The sequence below is a fragment of the Pseudonaja textilis genome, chromosome 7 (genome assembly GCF_049901715.1).
Source record: "Pseudonaja textilis isolate UNSWEBS1 chromosome 7, rPseTex1.2, whole genome shotgun sequence".
In the NCBI taxonomy this organism is placed as follows: Eukaryota; Metazoa; Chordata; class Lepidosauria; order Squamata; family Elapidae; genus Pseudonaja; species Pseudonaja textilis.
Window position 1 is genome coordinate 18,746,636 of NC_141996.1, and position 20,547 is coordinate 18,767,182.

The following is a 20,547-nucleotide window of genomic DNA, read 5'->3' on the forward strand; positions in this document are numbered from 1 at the left end:
GGTCCTCCTCAATTGCCCAGCTAGCCTCTGCCCTTCCCCAGCCTCCTCCATACAACCTCCGGAGCCACATTTCCACTCCCTGTAGGCTGTTCCTCCTCTCCCACAGAGTCAGTCTCCACCAGGGGCATGACACTTCTGGCTATGTATTTTCCTTTTCTCTTTTCTCATTTTGCCACATTATGTGTGTATTATGCTCAGTTGTAATGACTAGAATCGGCCTAATTTTTTTCAACTGTTTACATCTCAACTGCCATCAGTCCAAGGAAGTAGTTGTTAATACCGGAGTTGTCAAAAATATGTGGGAGGATACATTTAGAATAAGTGGTAACTCTGGCCCATAGTTTTTCCTCATCCTTTTTACTCTTCAAATGGCTGTGCATTCAAAACAAATGGTCAGTTGAAACACTACCAGTGGAATTTGATTGATTATTCTTCCCACCCAGCACTTACCCTGGGTTGCTCCCAAAACAAGACTTAATGATATCTCTCCCACCATACGCTTGCAATTGAATTTAGATCAGACTTTCTCTAAAATTGTATTTTATCAGGGTAAAAAAACTTACTGTTGCATGTGGACAATAGTGCCATCAGGAAAAATGTTTACTTCTCGCCCATCTGTGAATACATTCTTAATGGTTTGATCAGGGAATGTAATTTCTTTTTTTCCATCTGGGAAATGCTTTTCTGCAATAATATATTCATTATCAGATTTCTCTTACATTGTATGTACAGAAGAAATTGAATTCACAATAACGGCATGCAAGTACTCCCTCAGCTTACCTATCTGTCCATTTGAGAAATGCAGAACCTCTAAACCTGTAGGATAGGTGGTATGTGTAGTTTTTGCATCAGCATAATAGTATATCTGTTGAGAAAAGTTTTAAAGATAATGTTAATGCTAGTGCATAGTTCTGATTATGTAAGACTTCCATATGATAGATACATACAACTCTCTGATCGTCCAGGACTTGTTTTACATCCCCGTTAAAAAAGGTTACGGTTGTAGTCTTTCCATCGCAGCTTACTTCTTTCCTTGTGCCATTAGGGAAGATAATAAGATGGCAACCATTTTTTAATACCTTTTCAACCTGAAAGGAAGCAAATAAAAGCTTTCACGACTAATAATTCTAATCAAGGAAAGATTAAATGAAACATCATACAGATTTACTTTTATAAAGTCACACAAGATTCAAAATGATAAACAATCCCAACATTTTAAAACAAAGAACTGGAAAAAGAAATGTCTCTCTCTCCCGCAAAGAAATTAATCTGATTAGGATCAGTTTCCTCCTTAATTCCAAAAAATCATGGATAAGACTTGCAATATAAAGTATTACTATTTTGACTCCTCCAGTCTGGCTTCAGCCTAGGCCATGAGTCAAAAACAGCACTGGTTAGTCTTGTGGATGAGCTACAGTAGAAGTTGGATGGGTGTGATATTTGTGCCTTTATCTTACTGGATCTCTTGGAAGCACTCAAACCAATTTTGGCGCACTTTTGGATCATCTGAGGATTACGAATCAAGGATACTATGCTCCTCCCTGAGTGGGCAATTCCATGTGGGAATTAATGGAGAAAACGTTGGATGTATCAATGTCAAGATCCCCAAACTCTCTTTTCGTCAATAACATGAAATTCCTGCGAGAGCTTGTGCATAGATTTTGAGTTAATATATCAGTTTGCTAATGATAACCAGCTATATATCTCCAAACTGGAGATAAGGTGCAAATCTTGAACCAAATCCTGAAGAACTGCAATAGCAACAACTGAAGGAGGTGATGAAATATAAGAAGCAAGATGGAGTTCCTTTGGTTTGGCAATTGTGACCATTCTTGGAATAGGAAACAATTACACTCATATACGTCATCTCTTGAAATGGAAAACACTTATGAATCTTTGCATTTACTTGTTTATTGCAGGTATTTGGATGCTGCCTACTCCATGGGATCAAGGGGGTTTACAATCATAAATTATACAAGCATAATGTTTTTGACTCAGTTGTTTAATTGGGTTCTCTCTATCTAATTTTAGGGCTGCTCTGGAGAGCAGATCACATCTTAGGTCACCTTTTTTGACCCTTTTAAATTTTCAGTATTTCTGAATACATGAAAAGCTTTGTAATATTTTCCAAGTAGAATGTAGCCCACCTTATATATTACCCCATCATGGATATACAGCAAAAAGATAAGTGCTTTCACATTTCAGAATCTTAAGAACAACAATGAGCTAAACTGCAAATGTTCAACATTTAGTTCTGCATCTGTTCATTGTAAAATTATATTGGGGCCAAATATGAGCAGGTTCCATGTACTTGGCATTGCATGAGAATAGCTTCAAAGATTGGGAAAATGGCCACCTGCTTTATTCTGTTCAAGATAGCTCAAACTTAAATTCCATGTTGTGAAAATTTACCAGACTGAGTAGAACTTGTAAATAAACTAGTACACTTTGAGCCAGTATAAAAATCTGTATTGTGTCCATTCTGAGTTTGAATTTCAAAACTTCAAGATAATGTAGTACCCTATTAGACTAGATATAAAGGATCTGCAAGATTAGCATTCTTTATAGGTCCAGATATGGAACAAGGAAATGTTCCCACTGTACTTCATTGCTCCTTAGCACTGCATCCTGTTTTAGCAAATGAGAGAGGAACTTACCTTTCCATCAGGATGACTGGCTTCTCTCTCAACTTCTTCTTCGCCTTCTGAAGAATCAAACGTTACTGCTGCCGATTCGCTAGTTCCATCAACAGGAAATTTCTACAACAATAAAAGCAATAGTTTGTAACTTCCCAAGGAGGCAAACTACAGTATATTGCTATGGATTTTGTGCAGATATACCTCATGATAACTGAGAACGTTTAGACTGACAGGAAACTGCATTTCATGCAGCTATAGAAATCAACGCTCAAGAAAATAGTGACCTCATTTTTCAAAGAAAACAGTGTTCCAAGAATATATCATGAAAATCAAAGGTGAGAGTAAAAATTATTTAGTTGAATTTCTGTCATATCTGAGCTCCTCAGAGGATAAATTCTGCCTATTTGTATTCTAAGAATAAAAACTAGGGATTTCTAAAGTACATCTTTATACATCATGTAAGTATCAACCAATATTTCTCTTAACACTTTTTACAATTTCATCATGGTTAAAAGTTGCATATAATGGGCATAAAGATATATTTTGTTTACACCGTTAAATTATCACTGCCATAGTTGTTGTAGTCATTCTATGGTCAGTTTTAGGTATCAAATACTAGCATGCCCACTTTCAAGAAAAAACGAACTTACTGCCATAAATGTTTTGGAGGAACCTTCAGGTGTGATTACCTTTTTGTCCAAATTGGCTTCATATGCTTTTGTTGGTTCACATTTTGGTGACAAGCTTCCTATTTCAAATACAGATTCATTAATTAATAGGAATATAAACCTTGCAAAATCTTATCAGTGACATTAACCCACTTACATAGAACAATAGTAAACACTGATAATTGATATGGCTGAACATACTTAAAATCAAATGGATTTTTTTTTAAAAAAATGATTGTTTAAGCCCAGGAAAGAAAATGCCTAGCAGCTTCATATACTTAGACAGACAAACATAAATCTATTCTAACACATTCAAAATTCTGAGGGGATAATAAACTGCCACATCTGGCTACTAGATCCAACTTTTAATCAAACAGTTTACCTTCCGATGGCAAATCACTTTTGACATTTATTTTACTGCTCTTTTCTACTTGACTCATTGAAGATCCACTGTGAGATTTTGGCAATGCTGCAGGCAAATGCTAGAAAGAAAAAAAGGATTTCTTCTTCAAATGTCTACTATTCCAAAAGTTAAGATTCCTCAAGAAACAAACATCGGTTAAAAATTCAAAAACCAACAAAATATGGTAAATATTAATATTCATGTTTGTATATTTAACAAAAGCAATCAAAAATAGAATTTTATAATAAAAATGTTTAGAAATTATTTTAAAAAGCTACAATTTTTGTGCTTCAGTTCTGGTCTTTCTGCAAACTTCACCAAGATCAAAGAGATCACAAAAATTGCTAATATTTCTAGCTGTTTACACAGAACACTGAAAGGCAGTTTATATTGTACTATAACAAAAACAACATTGGATTTTTAAAAATCTCCCGATAGCTGGCAATGCATCGCAATACAGATCACTAGGGGCTCAACAAATATCCTGGGAACAAAGCCATATTTTTAAAGACTTGTGCTACTCTTATAGGATGAGAGCCTGCAAATCTCTAGGAAAATGCTATTCCAGAGGATGGGTACTGTACAAGAGATGGTACATTACTGGAATCCCATTGATGGCATTATTTAATCAATGTGATCCAGAGCACCTCTGCTTATCTTACTGGCCCGACAGAAATTACTGAGGCAGTCCTTCAGATATCCCAACGCTATCAAAATACAGTAGTACCTCAGGAGTCTTTGCTAATTGGTTCTGGGCGGTGTGATGAGTACCAAAAACAAGTACTGAACAGATTTTTCCCGTAAGGAATAATGTGAATCACCAGGCAACCAATACCTACAAGATCTAACTTGTGCATTAAGTACCAAACAAACAATGAATACCAGGACAAAATTTTCATATCAGAAATTAGTTGAGTACCAAATTGATGAGTTTCAAAGCAGTTGAATACCAAGGTACCACTTACTTTACTCAGGATTGCTTTAATAGTGAAACATACAAATGCAATAAAGTTTGTTATCTTTGTCATCTTTGTTATAAGAGAGCAAAACAGATGCTTTTAAAGAAACAGCTGTCTGTAAAAACCACGAGTTGAAATGTAAACCACTTGTCACCCATTTAGGGAAGCATTCTCAATTTCACCTGTTCCTATGAAGGAAAGCTGGCATCAGCATATTCCCAACTCGGAGTTTGAAGTGATAGGTCCATTGGGAATATGCTGATGGCATGGTTTTTAGAAAATGAAAAATAAAGTGCCAACTAGCTCTGAAGACTGTTTTTGCTGCAATTTGATACATGCAGTGGAACTCCAGATAAATTCTCTCAGGTCTGGAAAACGTTGCATGCCATGGGAGCTTCTTTTGAAGCAGTACAAAATCTTTGTGTCTCTAGTTTTCTGAAAACACTTTTTTCCCCAAAAAGAAGAAACTCACTGTAGATTCATGCTTGTCTGAGTAACCAGAATTACTATTTTTCTTTTTCTTTGTGCAGGCTTCTTTTCTCTTCCAGGCCTCCAAACGGAATCTCTCCATAATTTTGATTTCTTCTCGCAGTTGTGTATTTTCTTTCGTTAAGGCTTCAATTTGATCCCTCAGACGAGTGTGAGTTGCTGACCATTTTGTTTCTCTCTTTTTTACATCTTCCTGCAATGTTGCTATTTGTTGCTTCAAAGCCTTAAGAAAAAAGCAGAAAATCAAAACGATATTAGAATTACATTTATTCACTTCAGATACAACCAATGTACTGTTCCCCGGAAGACTTCTACACTTTCGTACTTGCTTTTTCATTAACCTGTGTTCCTCACTTTTAACACATAATTGGATTTCGCTCTCCACAGATTGTGAGAATCAAGAGGTAAAATTGCAGAAAGGTTGTATCAGGAGGCGCTCACAGCAAGGCCTATTGGACTAGAAGAAGGGAATAAGCTACAAAGCATAATTGTGCAAGAGATACACAATCACTTCTATAAGCAATAACTGAAGCAATCTTTAAAAAGTGGTAACTGTCTTCCATCTTCCAAGGCAAGTGCTGGTGTAGAAACAGTTATAATGCTTCAGTTGTGGTGTCAGTGATAAAGACAACCAGGGAGCGGCATCTACCAACTTCCTGTTAAGCAGCTGCTGTGAGCAAAGTTCCTTAAGCTCCATTACCAAGTACTGCCTGTCATGGTCATTCAATTTATGATGCAGAAGAAACTGGGCACTGGTTTCTGCAGAGTATCTATCTGCATTAGGTCTTCACAAAGTACTATTTATAGACCCTCCTTAATATTCATGGGCATACTAGTTTTCTGGTATTAAATGAGTCCGAGGATCTTTTTCAAGATCAATAGGCTTGTTTTGAAAAAAAAAGGGGGCTAACAAATTTATCAGAGATGTGCCATTGATTCTCCCCTAATTAATGCCTAGTAGGTTTTTACCCACTTTTGCAAACAAGGGATTCAGTCTGGCCAAGCTTCTTAGGTTTCATTATTTTGTTATATTTCACTAATATTAAAATATATATGTAAGTGATTATTCAGTAAACACGACAATGGATTTTTACAGGGATTAAAATAAATTGAACATAATTTTAAAAATAGAAAAAATAAGACCTATGTAAAATTTCTACAGAACTACAGTCTACAGAAACACTTCATCTTTTCATTTTTAGAATATAAACATGTCAAAAAATGGTAACACATATCTGTAATTCATTATTTTAACATCCAAAAATAGGTTTTTTGTTTCTTTACATCTACATAAAATAATTGCTTTTGCTGGACTGGACTGTTTTATTACTGAGGGTGGGACAATACACCACTTCACATGTGTCCATGGAATACCTCCATGAGGTATGGCTAACTCCTTTCCAGCACTACTGCTCCTTTCCAGCCTTCATTGTGAAGTGAGAGCTGGATGAAATTCAGTGCCAGCTTCCCCTTGTGGCCCAAGTGAATGGAACTGATGTTCAAACAGTTCTGATGGCAACTGTCCCAGGATGAAATGAGAGCTCTCTCCTTCCCAAGGTCTGTCACCTCGTCTATATTTTGACACTGCCTGTTTTTCAGAAAACTGGTAAACCAACCTAACTGGTTGTTATTAATGCTCACTCTTCCCATAGGCAACTTGAAACATGTCATCCTTTTAGGTACACATCCATATGAACTAAGCCTCTCCCACCAATAGTTTGATGTAACTGCTAGTGGTTTGTTTCTGCCAGTTAGTGACACTGGCCAGGAGAAGAAATAAAGATAGGAGAACTGGCCAATTACTGTCTTTAAATTCTTCTGTAGTAAAACTGTCAGAACTACTTGCAGCCCTCATTACTGAGGCAGATTAAAGACCAGCAATTGGAACAGGACAAGTTATGCCATCTGCTTCTTTGTTGATTCAAGGACTGGAGAAATGCATGGTAGCATGGCTGTGAGGAAGGTCCCACAATTATCCATAATTGGGATAATTATTGGCTGAAGGGATTTTAGCTGTAATTAAAGTACAGTTTCCAAAGACTAAGAAGAAACAGTTCATATAGCAATAGTCTCACAGGTAAGCTTATTGAATGAGACAATTTGTTCTAGAACAGGGGTGTCAAACTCACATCATGGTGGTATCACATGACATATTGGGACTTTCCCCCTGTTCATTAAACCGGGTGGGGTGGGGTCAGCACGTGACGCATCTGGCCTGCGGGCCACGGGTTTGACACCCCTGGTCTAGAGGTTAAGGCACCAAGCTAGAAAGCAGGAGATTGTGAGTTCAAGTCCTGCTTTAGCCATGAAAGCCAGCTAGATAACTTTGGGCCAGTCACCCTCACAGCCCAACCACTTGAGTTTTTGTTGTAGGGAAAATAAAAGAAGAAAGGTGTGTTAGAAATATTTGCCACTTCGAGTTATTTGTAAAAAAAATAATAAAGGTAGAAAATAAATGTTTTTCTCCTAAAACCTTCACAGTTGGAACAATATATAGGAGTATAATAATTGAATCTACTGCAAACCACATTGCCTATTCTTTTTATTAGCAAACTAGTTGTTTCACAGGAAAAAGGTGAAAACAGAGAAATGAGAGAAATCTTTTCAACTCTTGATGCACTGTTCTGGTCACCATGACATAAAAAAATGAATTTCTTTGGTATTATGGTCATATTTGCTCTTGTGAAAAAATGTAAACTCCTCCAAAATGTATCTGATGCTTTAATTTCTGTTGTTGGGCTGAAGTACTCATTATTCACTTCCCTCAATTAGGTTGATCATTTATGTTGCATTCATACCTGAATTTCATCACGTTCTTTTTTATCTGGAATGGCTCTAGCTGCCTGTGCATACTTCTCAAAAATTTTACGTTCTTTCTGCAATTTTCTTGCTTCTTCTTTTTTAAGTTCTTCTATTTGAACAAGCTCTTGTGTTTTATGATGTTCAAAGTCAGATTTTTCTTTTCTGGAAGTTTATAGAACAAAAATTAAAAAATATTTATCACACAAAATTCAGACACAATATAATTTGGAAACATTGGTCCATATTTTTTTTAAAAAAGGATGTGTACTGAAGTTGAATTCTTCAAAGATTTTAAGAAAATCCTTTTCATTAATTTATAATAATAGGCTTGAGATATTTTGAGAAATCTGTCCACAGATTGTTGGCTGGAAAAATAAAAGAGAATTTATATTTATAATTCTCTCTGCTAAATCAAAAAATGTTCAAAGTAAAAAATTCTTAGACAATTGATGAGTGAATACTGTGCTAATGTATGATCAATTCCTTTTTTTAAAAGACCCTTATAACATTTGAATATTAAATTCATACATTAATTATATTATTTTTAAATCTGGAAAAAGTTACATACTTTGACAAGATATAGAAACAATGACTGAATTTTTGACATGTAGTGTTGCAGAACATCAAAGATAAAACAGCCTTTCCTGTTAATTATCTGGAGTAAATGAGGATGCCAAAGTCTCTTGTATAAAAAGACATTGTTAATCATTAATGATCCTCTTTCCCTCTCTGTATAAAGATGGAATAAAGGAATAAAGAAAGAAAAGACTACAGGGGAAAACATCATCTAGAACATTTAGCCTATAGACACAGAACTTAAATTACCTAAGATTTTCCAAGGCAGTTTCATGCTCTTCTCTAAGTTTTGTTAGGGATGCATTTTCAGTCCTGAACCTTTCAATTTCCATTTCCAATTCAACAAGCTTCTCTTTCAAGAGCTGTGAACGCACACTTTCCCCTAAATGGAACAAATTATACAAATTATACAACATTTGAATATGTATCAAATCTCATCTACTCATCTTAAAATGGGATTAATACCTAGAGCTTTGCTGAGGATTTTATAAGGTTAATGGAGTTTTTAAAAATCATTATTTAAAAACAATATTCTAGGTGTAGCTATTATAATTAATGAACCATAAAATTGGAGAGGTTCTAACAGGTCATCAAATCTATGCCCCTACTCACTGCAGGACTCAGAATTCAGAGTTCAACATCTTGTTCAGAAACTAATAACACTCACATTTCAGTCTGGAATTTTTCTGCATCATTGAGAACTTGGTTCTGAAGCCATAAAGGACAGACACAAGTATTTATTTACTAGTAAAGGTATAGTTTCTATAACCTTATCACTTATCACTTGTTGCTTGTGTGTATACTGAGAACTTATGCACCAGAGACAAATTCCTTATGTATCCAATCACGTTTGGCCAGTAAAAAAATCTATTCTTTAACTGGACAAAGTGATATATCATAGGACAACAATATTTGTATGGGGGTACTAATGGGTTGGATTACAGTGTGTGTCCAAAGTCCAGGAACCATGACTTCCATGGAATTGAAATTGGGCAAATTTCATAAAACATTTTATGATATCTTATCATGAAAGAGTTTGTGACATAATACAAAATGTCATAAAACATTCCCTGTGCTAATCTTTGATTGCACTATATCAGGGGTGTCAAACTCAAGGCCCAGGGGCCAGATCTGGCTCGGGGGGTGCTTAGATCTGGCCTGCAGGGCTGTCTGGAAATAGGTGAAGGACCGGCCTGCGGTGCCTCTGCCAGCAAAAACAGAGCTAGGGAGGGCTGTGTATGGCCTGCCATTTTTGCTTGCAGAGGGTTGCAGGTCATTGGGAGCCCATTTTCACTGGCAGAGCACTTGGGTCACCACAGGCGCCCCCAAGTGATGTCGAGCTGGCCGTGCCCATCCCAGCCACACCTACCCCGGCCCACCAAGGTCAAACACAACCCTGATGTGGCCCTCAATGAAATCGAGTTTGACACCCCTGCACTATACGGTTCATCATGAGTTATTTTCAAGGCAGATACATGTCTGAATGTATCCCAGCTTGTAAAGTGAAGGTAGAACATTTGAAGTTCTGTCACTGAGCAATCTGCTAAGAAAATAACTGAAAGGATCACCTAAGGGGTCATGGGTTGTCTAGTTTTAATTAAAACCATTCATGACAGACTGCAAAATATGCATCAAATAGATCCCTAAAGCCTCTACGTCTTACATAAAACTGCTACACAATTTGAAAACCATGATGCTTTATAATATGCATTCCGTAATTTCTGGCTCTTAACAGTGGTTTATAGTGCAATGAAACTAGCTTCATATAAAAAAAAACCATACATATGTACGACATTCCATATAAAATGATATAGGGCTAATTCTTACATACAGTAACTTGATATTTCTCTCTCCCTTACCACTTGATTCTTCCTGAATTGTATTCGATTTGCTCTCGTGTCTTGATAGTGCATCTACCTTCGGTTTAGGTTTTAAGGAAGGAAAGAGTTTTAGCATCAGATCTGAGGTAGGAGGCTCGGTTTCTTCATTAACAGTCATATTTTGTTTCAGCAAAGCATCTCCTTTCTTCACCATGGCAATCTTCCTCTTTATTACTTTATCATGGAAAGGCGTCTTAGAACAATCAGGAGTCCGAGGTACTTTAGAAAGCATATCCCCATCTGGAATTTGTGTACACAGATTGCTATTCTCAAAGTCAGTCCATGAGATTTCATCATCAAACTGAAATTTACTTCTGTCACCACAGAAGACACTTGGATATGCAGTATCTCTACATAGCTCATTAGACTGGCCACCGTCCTTTTCTTTTGAATCAGGACTTTTAGCACTCTCTGTGTTCTCTATTTGTTCTCTGCACTCTGAAAATTCAGGATAGTCATTTTGGTTTTTCAAAGTGGTCTTCTCGACTCCCTCACTTGCAGGTTTTATGGTAATCTCAAATTCTTCTTCACTTTCAGAAGTCATCTCACTGCTTTCATCAGAGTTATCTTCATCTAATTCAGTGTTTTTAGAATCTTGAAATTCAGCTGAGGAAGAAGTTTGAAGTGTTTCATAGTCAGCTAAACTTCTATGAACCATGAATGGTTCTGATACTTGGGAATTATCCTTGTGCCTTTCATGGTTAGATACTTGGGAACCCCAATTTTTTCCATTTAGTTTAGCTCTAGCTGTGACATTTACCACATTCATTTGCTGCTCCTGCAACCTTGATTTAATGGGAGTAGAAGACAGTCTGTGCCCTGATGAAATTTGCTGGCCTTGATCCAAGATCCTTATTATGAGTGAAGAGTTACTGGCAAAAGATACTTCATCAGCAGCCTGCTCTAAAAACAAAAATTCATCCAATTCCTTTTTTTCTTTTTCTTTTTCGGTTTCCCAATTTCCCAACTTCTTTTGGAAAGAAAGTTCAAAAGACAGCTCTTGGTCTCTTTCACCTGGATTTATAAGAAATTCAGTTACTTCTGGGGGTGCTTCTTTTCCTACTGGTAATTTGATATCGATTTCATGCAACTTTTCTTCTTTCTTTTCTTTTTCTCCATTTATTTCTGATCTTAGAGAATTTCTCAGTACTTCCGATTTCATTTCATTCGTGTTTTGCCTTGCAGATGAAGAAACACCTTTTCCAGTGCAATTTTTGAGTCTTGTTGTCTTTCGAGCAGAAAAAGACACATTCTTTTTTGTTTTAATATTCTGATTTACAAGTTTAGGCACAAAGTTGTCAGAAATTTTATTCGAAGAGGCGGTTTTCCGATGAAGCTGCAGTTTGTCTGCTTTAATTGTATTTTTAATTTCTAAGGGATCAGGCTGTAGAATTGTCTTACTTTCTTTTTCTTTAGCTACTTTATATTTGGCATTGGTATATCTATTTAAGCCTTCACCTCGTTTTAAAAAGGGTTGTTTTGGAACTGGTTTCTGGAATGCTGCTTTTTCAGCAACCTAAAAAAAAAAGCAATTTATATATATGTAAGGAATTATATCTGTTAATTTATTATTATCAAAATAATCTGAACAGATTCCAGATTTGCTAAAATCTGTACAACAGCTACATGAAAAAATTATTCTCACATTATGAAACTGGTAAATTTTGTATACTGTAACTATTAACCTTGAGATTTGCTTTTTCATTCAGCCTCTGTTCTTCCAACCTCATCTGCTCTTCTAAAAATTCTTCAAATGTTTGCTTTCTCTCTTGCATGCTAGTAGCAATAGGCCTGTTTCAAGAGAATCAAAACATAGTTATAATTTTGTATATTTTTCTTGTTGTAATTTGTTTTACAAATTAAAATTAAAAATTTTAAATCCTGCAGCACGACAACACTGTTCTAATGCGCCTAATATCACAAATAAGGGCAAATATACATGCCCCAGGATTATGTTTCAGGATCCAATTTGGGTCGAATGTGAAGTTCCCTGAGGAGGGGCTCCAGCAGGAGTCTGAAAGCTCAGAAGGCTAAACCTCTGGTCCCAATGACTAATCTAGCTTGGATCCTGTACCCAAAGCTATTGCTTGTTTTAATACATTTTAAACTTTTTGCCATTAATAGGATGCTATTACTTCCCTCTACTACAAATCTACTATTAGTTAGGCCTTTCCTTCAGAAATAGATTTAACACATCAGCATTGATTGGTATATTAACTCTGCTCTTTCCTGCAGCCTAGCTACAATTGTTCATGTGCTGGCCACTTCATATTTAGATTGCTACCATATCCTTTATGAGCTATCTTATGCTCGGTTCAGAGATTGCAACTTCGAACTATCATAGCCAGATTACTGAATGGAGCACTTGACCATATACTACCTACTGAAACAATGAGTTACTTATCCAGAGAATCAATTATGTTGTACAAGGCCATCATTATTGCTGTTTTGATTGTAAATTGCTTTGAAATTCTGAAGCATAAGAAATGGTATATTAATATATTAAATAACTAATAATATTTAGTTCTTTCTTGCTCTCTTTTTAAAACTTGGTGTTACATTGACCACCTCCTACAATAGGTTTCCCTTCTATTATCCATTTTAATGAAAAAATGCAAGTGGAGACTATTCTTGCCCTGGTAGTTTGAAATTTCAAAATGGATATAAAGATTCTGGAGTAACCTAGGATATAGTCAAAATAGAAGTACTGAGCTTTTTAGTAATAGTATTCCATTTCTCCCCACCATTTTATAGATCAAATTTTAACAAAATTATCCTTTTGAGATTCTGCTTTTTTTAAATTTTATATTCCTGCAGGTGTCTATGGAGATTCTCACTCCTCCAGCTCATGGTTGTCCCAAAATTGATTTTCAAAAGGCAACCGGACTTTTCTATTTTTTCCCTTGAAAATAATTTGCTTCTTGGCTTTTTTTCGTTGAAAATGTTTCACTTCTCATTCAAGAAGTTTTCTCAGTTCTGGCTGAATGATGGGGAATAGAAGGGTTTACATTCTTAGTAGTTATCTGGTCATTAGTACTCTGAAGGTTAGTTGTTAGCTCTCAGAGATTTGTTGAAGCCATTTGGGGATTTATCTATACCCTCAGGATCACCTGCATCAGAGTGCCAATGAGTATGGACCTTTTGGGGACTGCTGAAAGGACTGTGTTGTAGTCAACAATTCTCCGAGAACTAATGACCAACTTTCAGCCTGCTAATGACCAGATGACTGCTAAGGAATGTAAGTCCTTGCATTCCTCAACATTCAGCCAGAACTGAAGAAGCTTCTTAGATGACAAGTGAAACATTTTCAATGAAAACACCAAGGAAGTCCAGCTGCAGCACTTTTGGGAGTCCTGCAGATGGATCCACTGGAATTTTCTTCCAGGCAAATAACTTTGCTGTTGCCATTCTTTCAGCTTCAATTAAAATAAATATACGGTAATCAAAATTAATAAACTTAATTGCTTTTACATTTTTATTAGCATTTGTAACACTGCACTTTTACTTTTTTACCTTTCTTCTTCATTAACAACTTCTGAACACTTCCCTGCAGTCAGATTTTTAGAGGCCTCCGTGTTCCTTTGATCTTCACAATCGCTGTCTCCTTCTATACTTCCTTGTAGACTTTGTTCTGGAGATTGTTTAGATCTGCCTATAAAAGTAAAAGTCATGCATAGCTATTCCCCACTGTCTTTTTATGCACAAAAATATTTCTTGTGCAAGCTTTGTTAAGAAAGCAGTGAGGATCTTGCCCTTCTAGCCAAGATCTTGATTTTTCTCTTTTCTGGCTTTTGTTAAAATTAACTTTATTTTCCTTAGAAAAGAAATCTAACCACAGAAACAAGGTGAGGGACATATGACTTAGCAATAGATAATAAAATATATTTTGAAACAATATCAGAGGATAAATGACAGGATTTAAAATTTTAAAATATCATAGAAGAATTTATTTAAAAGATTGAAAAACAAATTGAGAGCAAGTTTTGATGTAGTGGTTAAGCCATCAGGCTAGAAACTGTCTTAGGCACATAACCAATTGGATGACCTTGGTCAAGTCATTTCTGAAAAACCTTGTAAGAAAATTGTGCAGGCTTGTCCAGACATTCCCCAAGAATTGGACATGTCAAAGGGGAGGAAAAAAAATGAAATCAAGACTCTAAAAATATGTTTTCTATAAACTGGGGTAAACAACGATAATTTGGACCATTAGGTTTTGCAAAAAGAATAACTCTTTCCCAAACTAAATCAAAGCTAACTTTTCTAGTATATCCAAGCATTTGCTATCTTTTATGCATCAATTTATGAGCTTTATAACTAAATTTAGTTATTTAGGAGCATAGAAGTCTTGAATATTAGACTTTTAGAAGATTCTGAAGGTTCTAACATAAGATTTTCAAATCTGTTAATGGTCGTGATTCTATCCTATTATAGCTTTTATTTTTAACAGATCCTCCCCCATTTTACCACTCAGCAGCCAATTAAAGTTCATATGTGACAGTTATTGCTTTAAAATATTTTCTGTATTAACATCATTGTCTCCACACATTACTGGATAGCCCTGCTCGGTTTTTGGAAAAAGTGCCATGATCCTTAATAGGTATTAATGAAAAAGGAGCCAGAACTAATTTTTCTCCAATATTTCCAAATCCTCAGAGAACAGTCAAAAAACTTGTTAATACATGTTGGATTTATCCACTTTTGAAGTATATACAGAGCAATGTACATCTCAAAGATTTTCACTATATTCTTCAATCAAAGGAAGTTAAATTTGGTTTATATAAGAACAAAGGAAATTGTCTGTTCCTGCAATTTAACAGTGTAACATACAGACCATGAAAAGAAAAGAAAAAGTATACAAGTATCTGAGATTCTGTCTCATGGTAAATACTCTGGATTTTTAATTTGGACCGCTTCTTTCATCTATATTATGAAAATCAGAAATTTATTTGTTAACCTTTGAGTACATAGAATTACTTTACAGAAATTATTTTTAAAAAACCCATGTGTCATTTATATAAAATAGAAGATCCACTGACTTCCTAAGACCCATGACTGTGAAGATGTTGAAAACAGGATAGAAAATTGAATCTTCTATATAAATTCTCATGTATTCACTGAGAAAACAATGCCAAATTATTTCCAAGGTAGAATTGGTTGAATTTGGGTTGAAAAAACAAAAATAAATAACATTCCGAGTAGCCCTCATTGCTTGTTTTTAGAAACTTGTCCTCAGGATTTGGAATACATTTCCTAAAAAAGATAAAATGAATCATTATCGTAAATCTGAACACCTCTGAGGCTCCAAGCTCACCATATCTCTCCATCTAGCTCCAACCAATATAGAGAAAGATATGGAAGCTGTTTCCTTATGCTGAAATTGGTAAAGACTCTGAAATAAAGAAAAGATTCTCACTGAATTGAACTCTTAATGCAAAAACTAGGAAAAATCCATTTTTTGCAAGATTGAGGGAAACACTGGTAATCTCCCAGTAAGAGAAAATCATAATCTCCAATGGTAAACAAATTTCTGTATCATTACATATATTAAATTAATATCCCTAAGTTGGGCAGTGTTAGACATACATGTATTTTTAGTTAGGATACAGGTTTGCTTTACCTGAAATAGTCTTTTGGTCTTCAAGTTTCAATTCGTTGTTTCCTTTCAAAGAAATGTCTGAAGAGTGCTTCTTATAAATAGGGTCTGCAGAATGGTTTTTCTTCAATATTTGATTATTATTGAAATTTTGTAAATAATCTCTTTGGTCCACAGGAGAAGAAACACGAGATGCACTGTCCCAATCAGTGTTGCCTCTACTGGGACATAGTGGAAAATAAGGGACAGGAGACAAACAAACCGATCCAGCATAGTTCTGGGTTCCATCATCTTTGGTTGCAGGAGAGCCTTTCATTTAAATACAAAATGGCAGATACTAAATTGATTGATGGAAAACTGGAACGTTCACCTTTTCCATTCCTTTCTCCATCTGCTATTTATTATCAAGGAAAGCCTGAAACACTCAATACTTCGCAATTTTACAGATACATATTTTGAACTAACTGTATAGTAGGATATATCTATCTACAGTAGAATAAATCTGAAAATCTTGGGCTGAGAATTTTTTGCATTTTCATTCATATGTCTCTTACCCTAATTTTTAAAAATATTTTCAAAAATACAAATGTACCATTTTCCTATAGTCAAAACTATTGGATCATGTGAATCATATTTATTTCAGAATTCTGAATTTTCCACACCTATTTAAAAAGAAGATCTACAGATAATTCTTAACGAATGACTGTTCATGTAAAGTTACAATTGGAAAAAGTGACTTATGACCTGTGCTTGCACTTACGACTATCTCACCAACCTTGCGGCTATGTGATTGCAATTTGAGTGTTTGCAATTGGTTCACATTTATGACTGGTTGTACCTTCCTGTTATCAAGTAATAATCACAATTTCCAATTTTTTTGCTGACAAAAAACCCACACACATTGGGGATGTTGGGGATATTTAACAGCCTTGTGATTCACTTAACAACATGGTTTCCTTAAAAACTGTGAAACTGTAAAAATGTCATAAAATCGGGCCCAACTCAAGTTACAATAATGACTTACAAAAGAAATTCTGCTCCTAAATTGTGTTCATAAGTCAAGAGAGTCACCTGCATTGTGATTTTTATAAGAAGGGTATGTCTTAATAACATGAATTCCATGCATTAATTAAAATCTGAACATTTACATTTCTAGAATTTGTTATGTTTAAAACAGAAAGCTATAGGTCTTAATAGTAGCAGCCACAAAATGTCTTTCTAATCAACGCTATGGAAAAGGGCCATGGGGTGCTTAAGCAAGTATATAGTAAAAAGAGAATTATGTCACATATTTATACACTAATAGGGATGTCTGAAAAAAAGAGGTATCAGCATCCATTTTCCAAAAATCTTTAGCAAGATTCATATATCTCAATTTAGATGTTTACTGATTAGCTAGACAGCAAGAAAAATAGATTTTATCAACTATCTCAAAACACATAAAAGCATATGTAAAATGAATGTCTACTAAAAAAATTAAAATTAAGTCACCACTCATTCACCTGTGTGTTCCTGCTGCTCAGCAACCAGGGAAAGTAAGTTTTGTTGCTCTTCCATTAATCTCTGAATTTGCTCCATTTGCTGCCTTCTCAGAAGTTCCTTCTTGTGGTGTTGCAGTTCTTTGAGCTGTTTGAGTATAATTAGGCAGATTTATTCTTACATCTTATGCATTAGACTAATTAGCTAATAGTTAAGTGAAACGGTTTTCAGAAAACTAAGAATATTCTTTAAAAGCATTTCTAGCATTGAAGGCTAAGCACAAGTACCACCTGACTCTTGCAATTCGTACAGTAGATTCTAGCATTAAAAAAGGTGAGCAAATATACATTTGTTACTGGCTGATAAATACCAGACTGAAATTCAAATGAAACTATCACATTTCTCCTCAGATTTGGCAAGAGTAGAGAAACCATAACAAAACATAAAGAAGTGGGTTCATGAAAGTTTCCCTGGCAAAAGGATAGAGCTATATACCCAGTTTTCACAAGGAAGAATATTTTTAATATGTATGTCTAAAAAACCTACAAAATCATCTTAAGTGTTTTTTACCTGCTCCAGCTTTTGTAAGAGTAATTCAGTGCAGCATCCTTCATCCAGATCATCTAATTGATCAGAACCAGGCTTAGTTTCAGTTGCAGTCCAATGAGCTGGGACATCTTTAACCATTAATGTTTGCTCTTTGTTAGAAGCTGAAGTTGAAAAAAGTGTCTTGGAGGAATCCACTTTTTCCTCAAAAGAACTTTTAAGGTCCAGTGTTTGCTCTTTATGGACAGTGTCTTCACTTGGAGAAATGCTACTTGAGCTGTGTACCAAATTAACACCATGACCCGATGAGACACTTTCAGTACTGATTGCTTTGGTGGTTATCAAACCAGGGAAAGCAGGATTTAATATGACTCCAGCACGGGCAGCATTGGACATCCAGTGAGAAATCAAGTTTTCCTCCCAATTCAGATCTGTGGAGGTGGCCATCTGGAAAAGTAAAACAGTCCAGTCCTTAAATAATCTTATTGCTAGAGAAGTTTGAGAAATCCAATGTCTCCCTCTCAGTTCCTGAACAATTTTAAAAAGAAAACAAGAACATTATTCACATACAGATAGTTATGGTGGCAATTGGGATGGGAATTTTTGTCACTAAGTGATGGGATTGTAAAGCATGATGGCAATCTCTGTCGTCCCAATTGTCATCCTTAACTAAATCCCACAATGGTTAGAAAAAGCAATTTCCATCCAGCTTCGCATAATCAAAGTCAGTGGGAAATCTGGCAAGATGCTGCACGTCCCAGGCCAACAGGTATAATACTAATAAATAGTATTATTTTTCTGTGTCCAGAGCTCATAGGAAACCCAAAGGTGATATAATGATGTTTGCGTGCAAATTCTTTGCTGTGTCAGTATTCAGCAAAAAATTATGCAAGTTATGCTTGGTAATTCTTGAGGTAGGATGGGGATCTGGTGATTTATCTAAAAATTGCATATGGATTCAGGCTAACCTGCTCCATTATACAACCCCTTCCCCCCAAAAAAACAAAAGAAGCTTGCTATAGGATCTGGATCATTACCACAACTACTAGAGAAAAAAAAGAAACGAAAAGACTAGTGTCAACCTTGAAGTTGGCCAAATTGTGGCCATTTTCTTCTTTGTAGTTTTCTTTGGGGAGGATTCTCTTCTCACTGCTTCCGGGCTGACACAGCCTGGGGCAAAGGGGCCAGGGAAGGGAGTGTAGGCAGGGATAGCTGTGGTTTTGTAGCTTAAATAAAATTCTTTCCCCTGGGAATCAAGGATGTTGGTGCAGGTGTTCAAAAGGTGGAGACTGAGGTCACCTAGCAACTGGGCTGTATGCTGATTGGACCATGTGACTGGAGAGGGGGGGGGGGTGATAAAGTTTTACTTAGGTGAAAAGCTGGGGACTACTTAGAGTCGGTTTCCCACCAGGAACGTGCCAATTTGATATGTCCAATAAAATGTTCTTTAAAGAATTTGCCTGCCTTGGAGTTCTTATTGAATGGCATGTATTCCTTGGAACCTTGACAACTAGTTCATCTGCAGCAATTTTTTAAATCAAGATGAAGGATATTATATAAACCCTTATATTAAGTATGGGAAATAAGAGGCTGAACCAGGGCTTAGTGCAACAAGGTTTATTTACAAGGACTGAACGTGCTTGCTCAGCCTGGAACTGGCTCGCAGCGAACAGCGAAAGGGCTGGACCCAGCAGCCTGCTATAAAAGCAGGCTGCTGGGTCCAGCCAATGAGAAGGGGCAGCCGCCCCTGCAGCGAGAACGGACCTGGGTGGGAACTTCTTCAAGGTCCAGGGACATAACACCCCTTCCCCCCAGATGCGAACACGCATAGTCCTTGAGGTATACGGGAGGTTTGTGCTGACGTCCAGAGCGGCGCAACTCTGGTGTGCTGTTTGGTGGATCAGAGTCCGTCGGTGACTGTTGGCTCGATGATGAGTCCTGAGTACCACCCTCGGTCGGAGCAGGTCCGGGGCTAGAAGGGCTGGACGCTGGGAGTGTCCTCACGCCGTCTGGCTCGGATGGGTTGGACGCTAGGTCGCCGCAGTCAGCATTTGGATTCTCTGGTCCGGCTGAAGGTGTTAGCAGGTCATCGGGGTAGATATTGCTGTGTGGTAGTTGCAGCGGACTCTCGCCAGTCTGTGCCCACGAGTCGCGGCTGACGAGGGTGCCCTGGCGTCTCCGAAGCTGGTCCAGATGTCGTCTCCAGACCCGGCCATCTTCCAGCTTAACCCGGTATGATCTGGGTCCTGTGATGGCTACGATTTCTCCCGGGATCCACAATGGGTCGCCAGCGAAGTTTCTCGCGAACACGGGTTCCTGCAAGACAAAATGCCTACTCCCCGATGTGGAAGCGAGAGGAGAGTCAGGGCAGTAATGTGGGTGAAGCCTGTCCAATACAGTTCGCAGGCGTCTGCCCATCAGAAGCTCGGCCGGGGACTTGTTGGTTACCGTGCAAGGGGTTGAATGCTGGCTTAACAGGAAACAGGATAGTTTGTGGTGCCAGTCATCCTTGT

General features: G+C 36.7%; 1 protein-coding gene across 2 annotated transcripts in view; it reads right to left on the bottom strand.

The window, feature by feature from the left end:
* Window positions 1–20,547, bottom strand: part of CPAP (centrosome assembly and centriole elongation protein) — a 29,669-nt gene that overhangs the window by 978 nt on the left and 8,144 nt on the right. Inside the window, exons 2-16 of one of the 2 annotated variants that reach the window (XM_087937130.1) lie at window positions 18,059–18,481; window positions 17,512–17,635; window positions 16,034–16,318; window positions 13,930–14,068; window positions 12,102–12,207; window positions 10,396–11,932; window positions 8,786–8,918; window positions 7,957–8,122; window positions 5,142–5,381; window positions 3,690–3,789; window positions 3,329–3,387; window positions 2,658–2,759; window positions 948–1,088; window positions 781–865; window positions 564–684 (exon numbers count right to left, since the gene is read on the bottom strand). In XM_087937130.1, coding sequence (XP_087793256.1) covers window positions 564–684; window positions 781–865; window positions 948–1,088; window positions 2,658–2,759; window positions 3,329–3,387; window positions 3,690–3,789; window positions 5,142–5,381; window positions 7,957–8,122; window positions 8,786–8,918; window positions 10,396–11,932; window positions 12,102–12,207; window positions 13,930–14,068; window positions 16,034–16,318; window positions 17,512–17,635; window positions 18,059–18,481 — 3,761 coding nt within the window. Of the gene's footprint in view, window positions 1–563; window positions 685–780; window positions 866–947; window positions 1,089–2,657; window positions 2,760–3,289; window positions 3,388–3,689; window positions 3,790–5,141; window positions 5,382–7,956; window positions 8,123–8,785; window positions 8,919–10,395; window positions 11,933–12,101; window positions 12,208–13,929; window positions 14,069–16,033; window positions 16,319–17,511; window positions 17,636–18,058; window positions 18,482–20,547 lie in introns of both variants that reach the window. The other variant, XM_026708848.2, reaches the window with a different exon arrangement.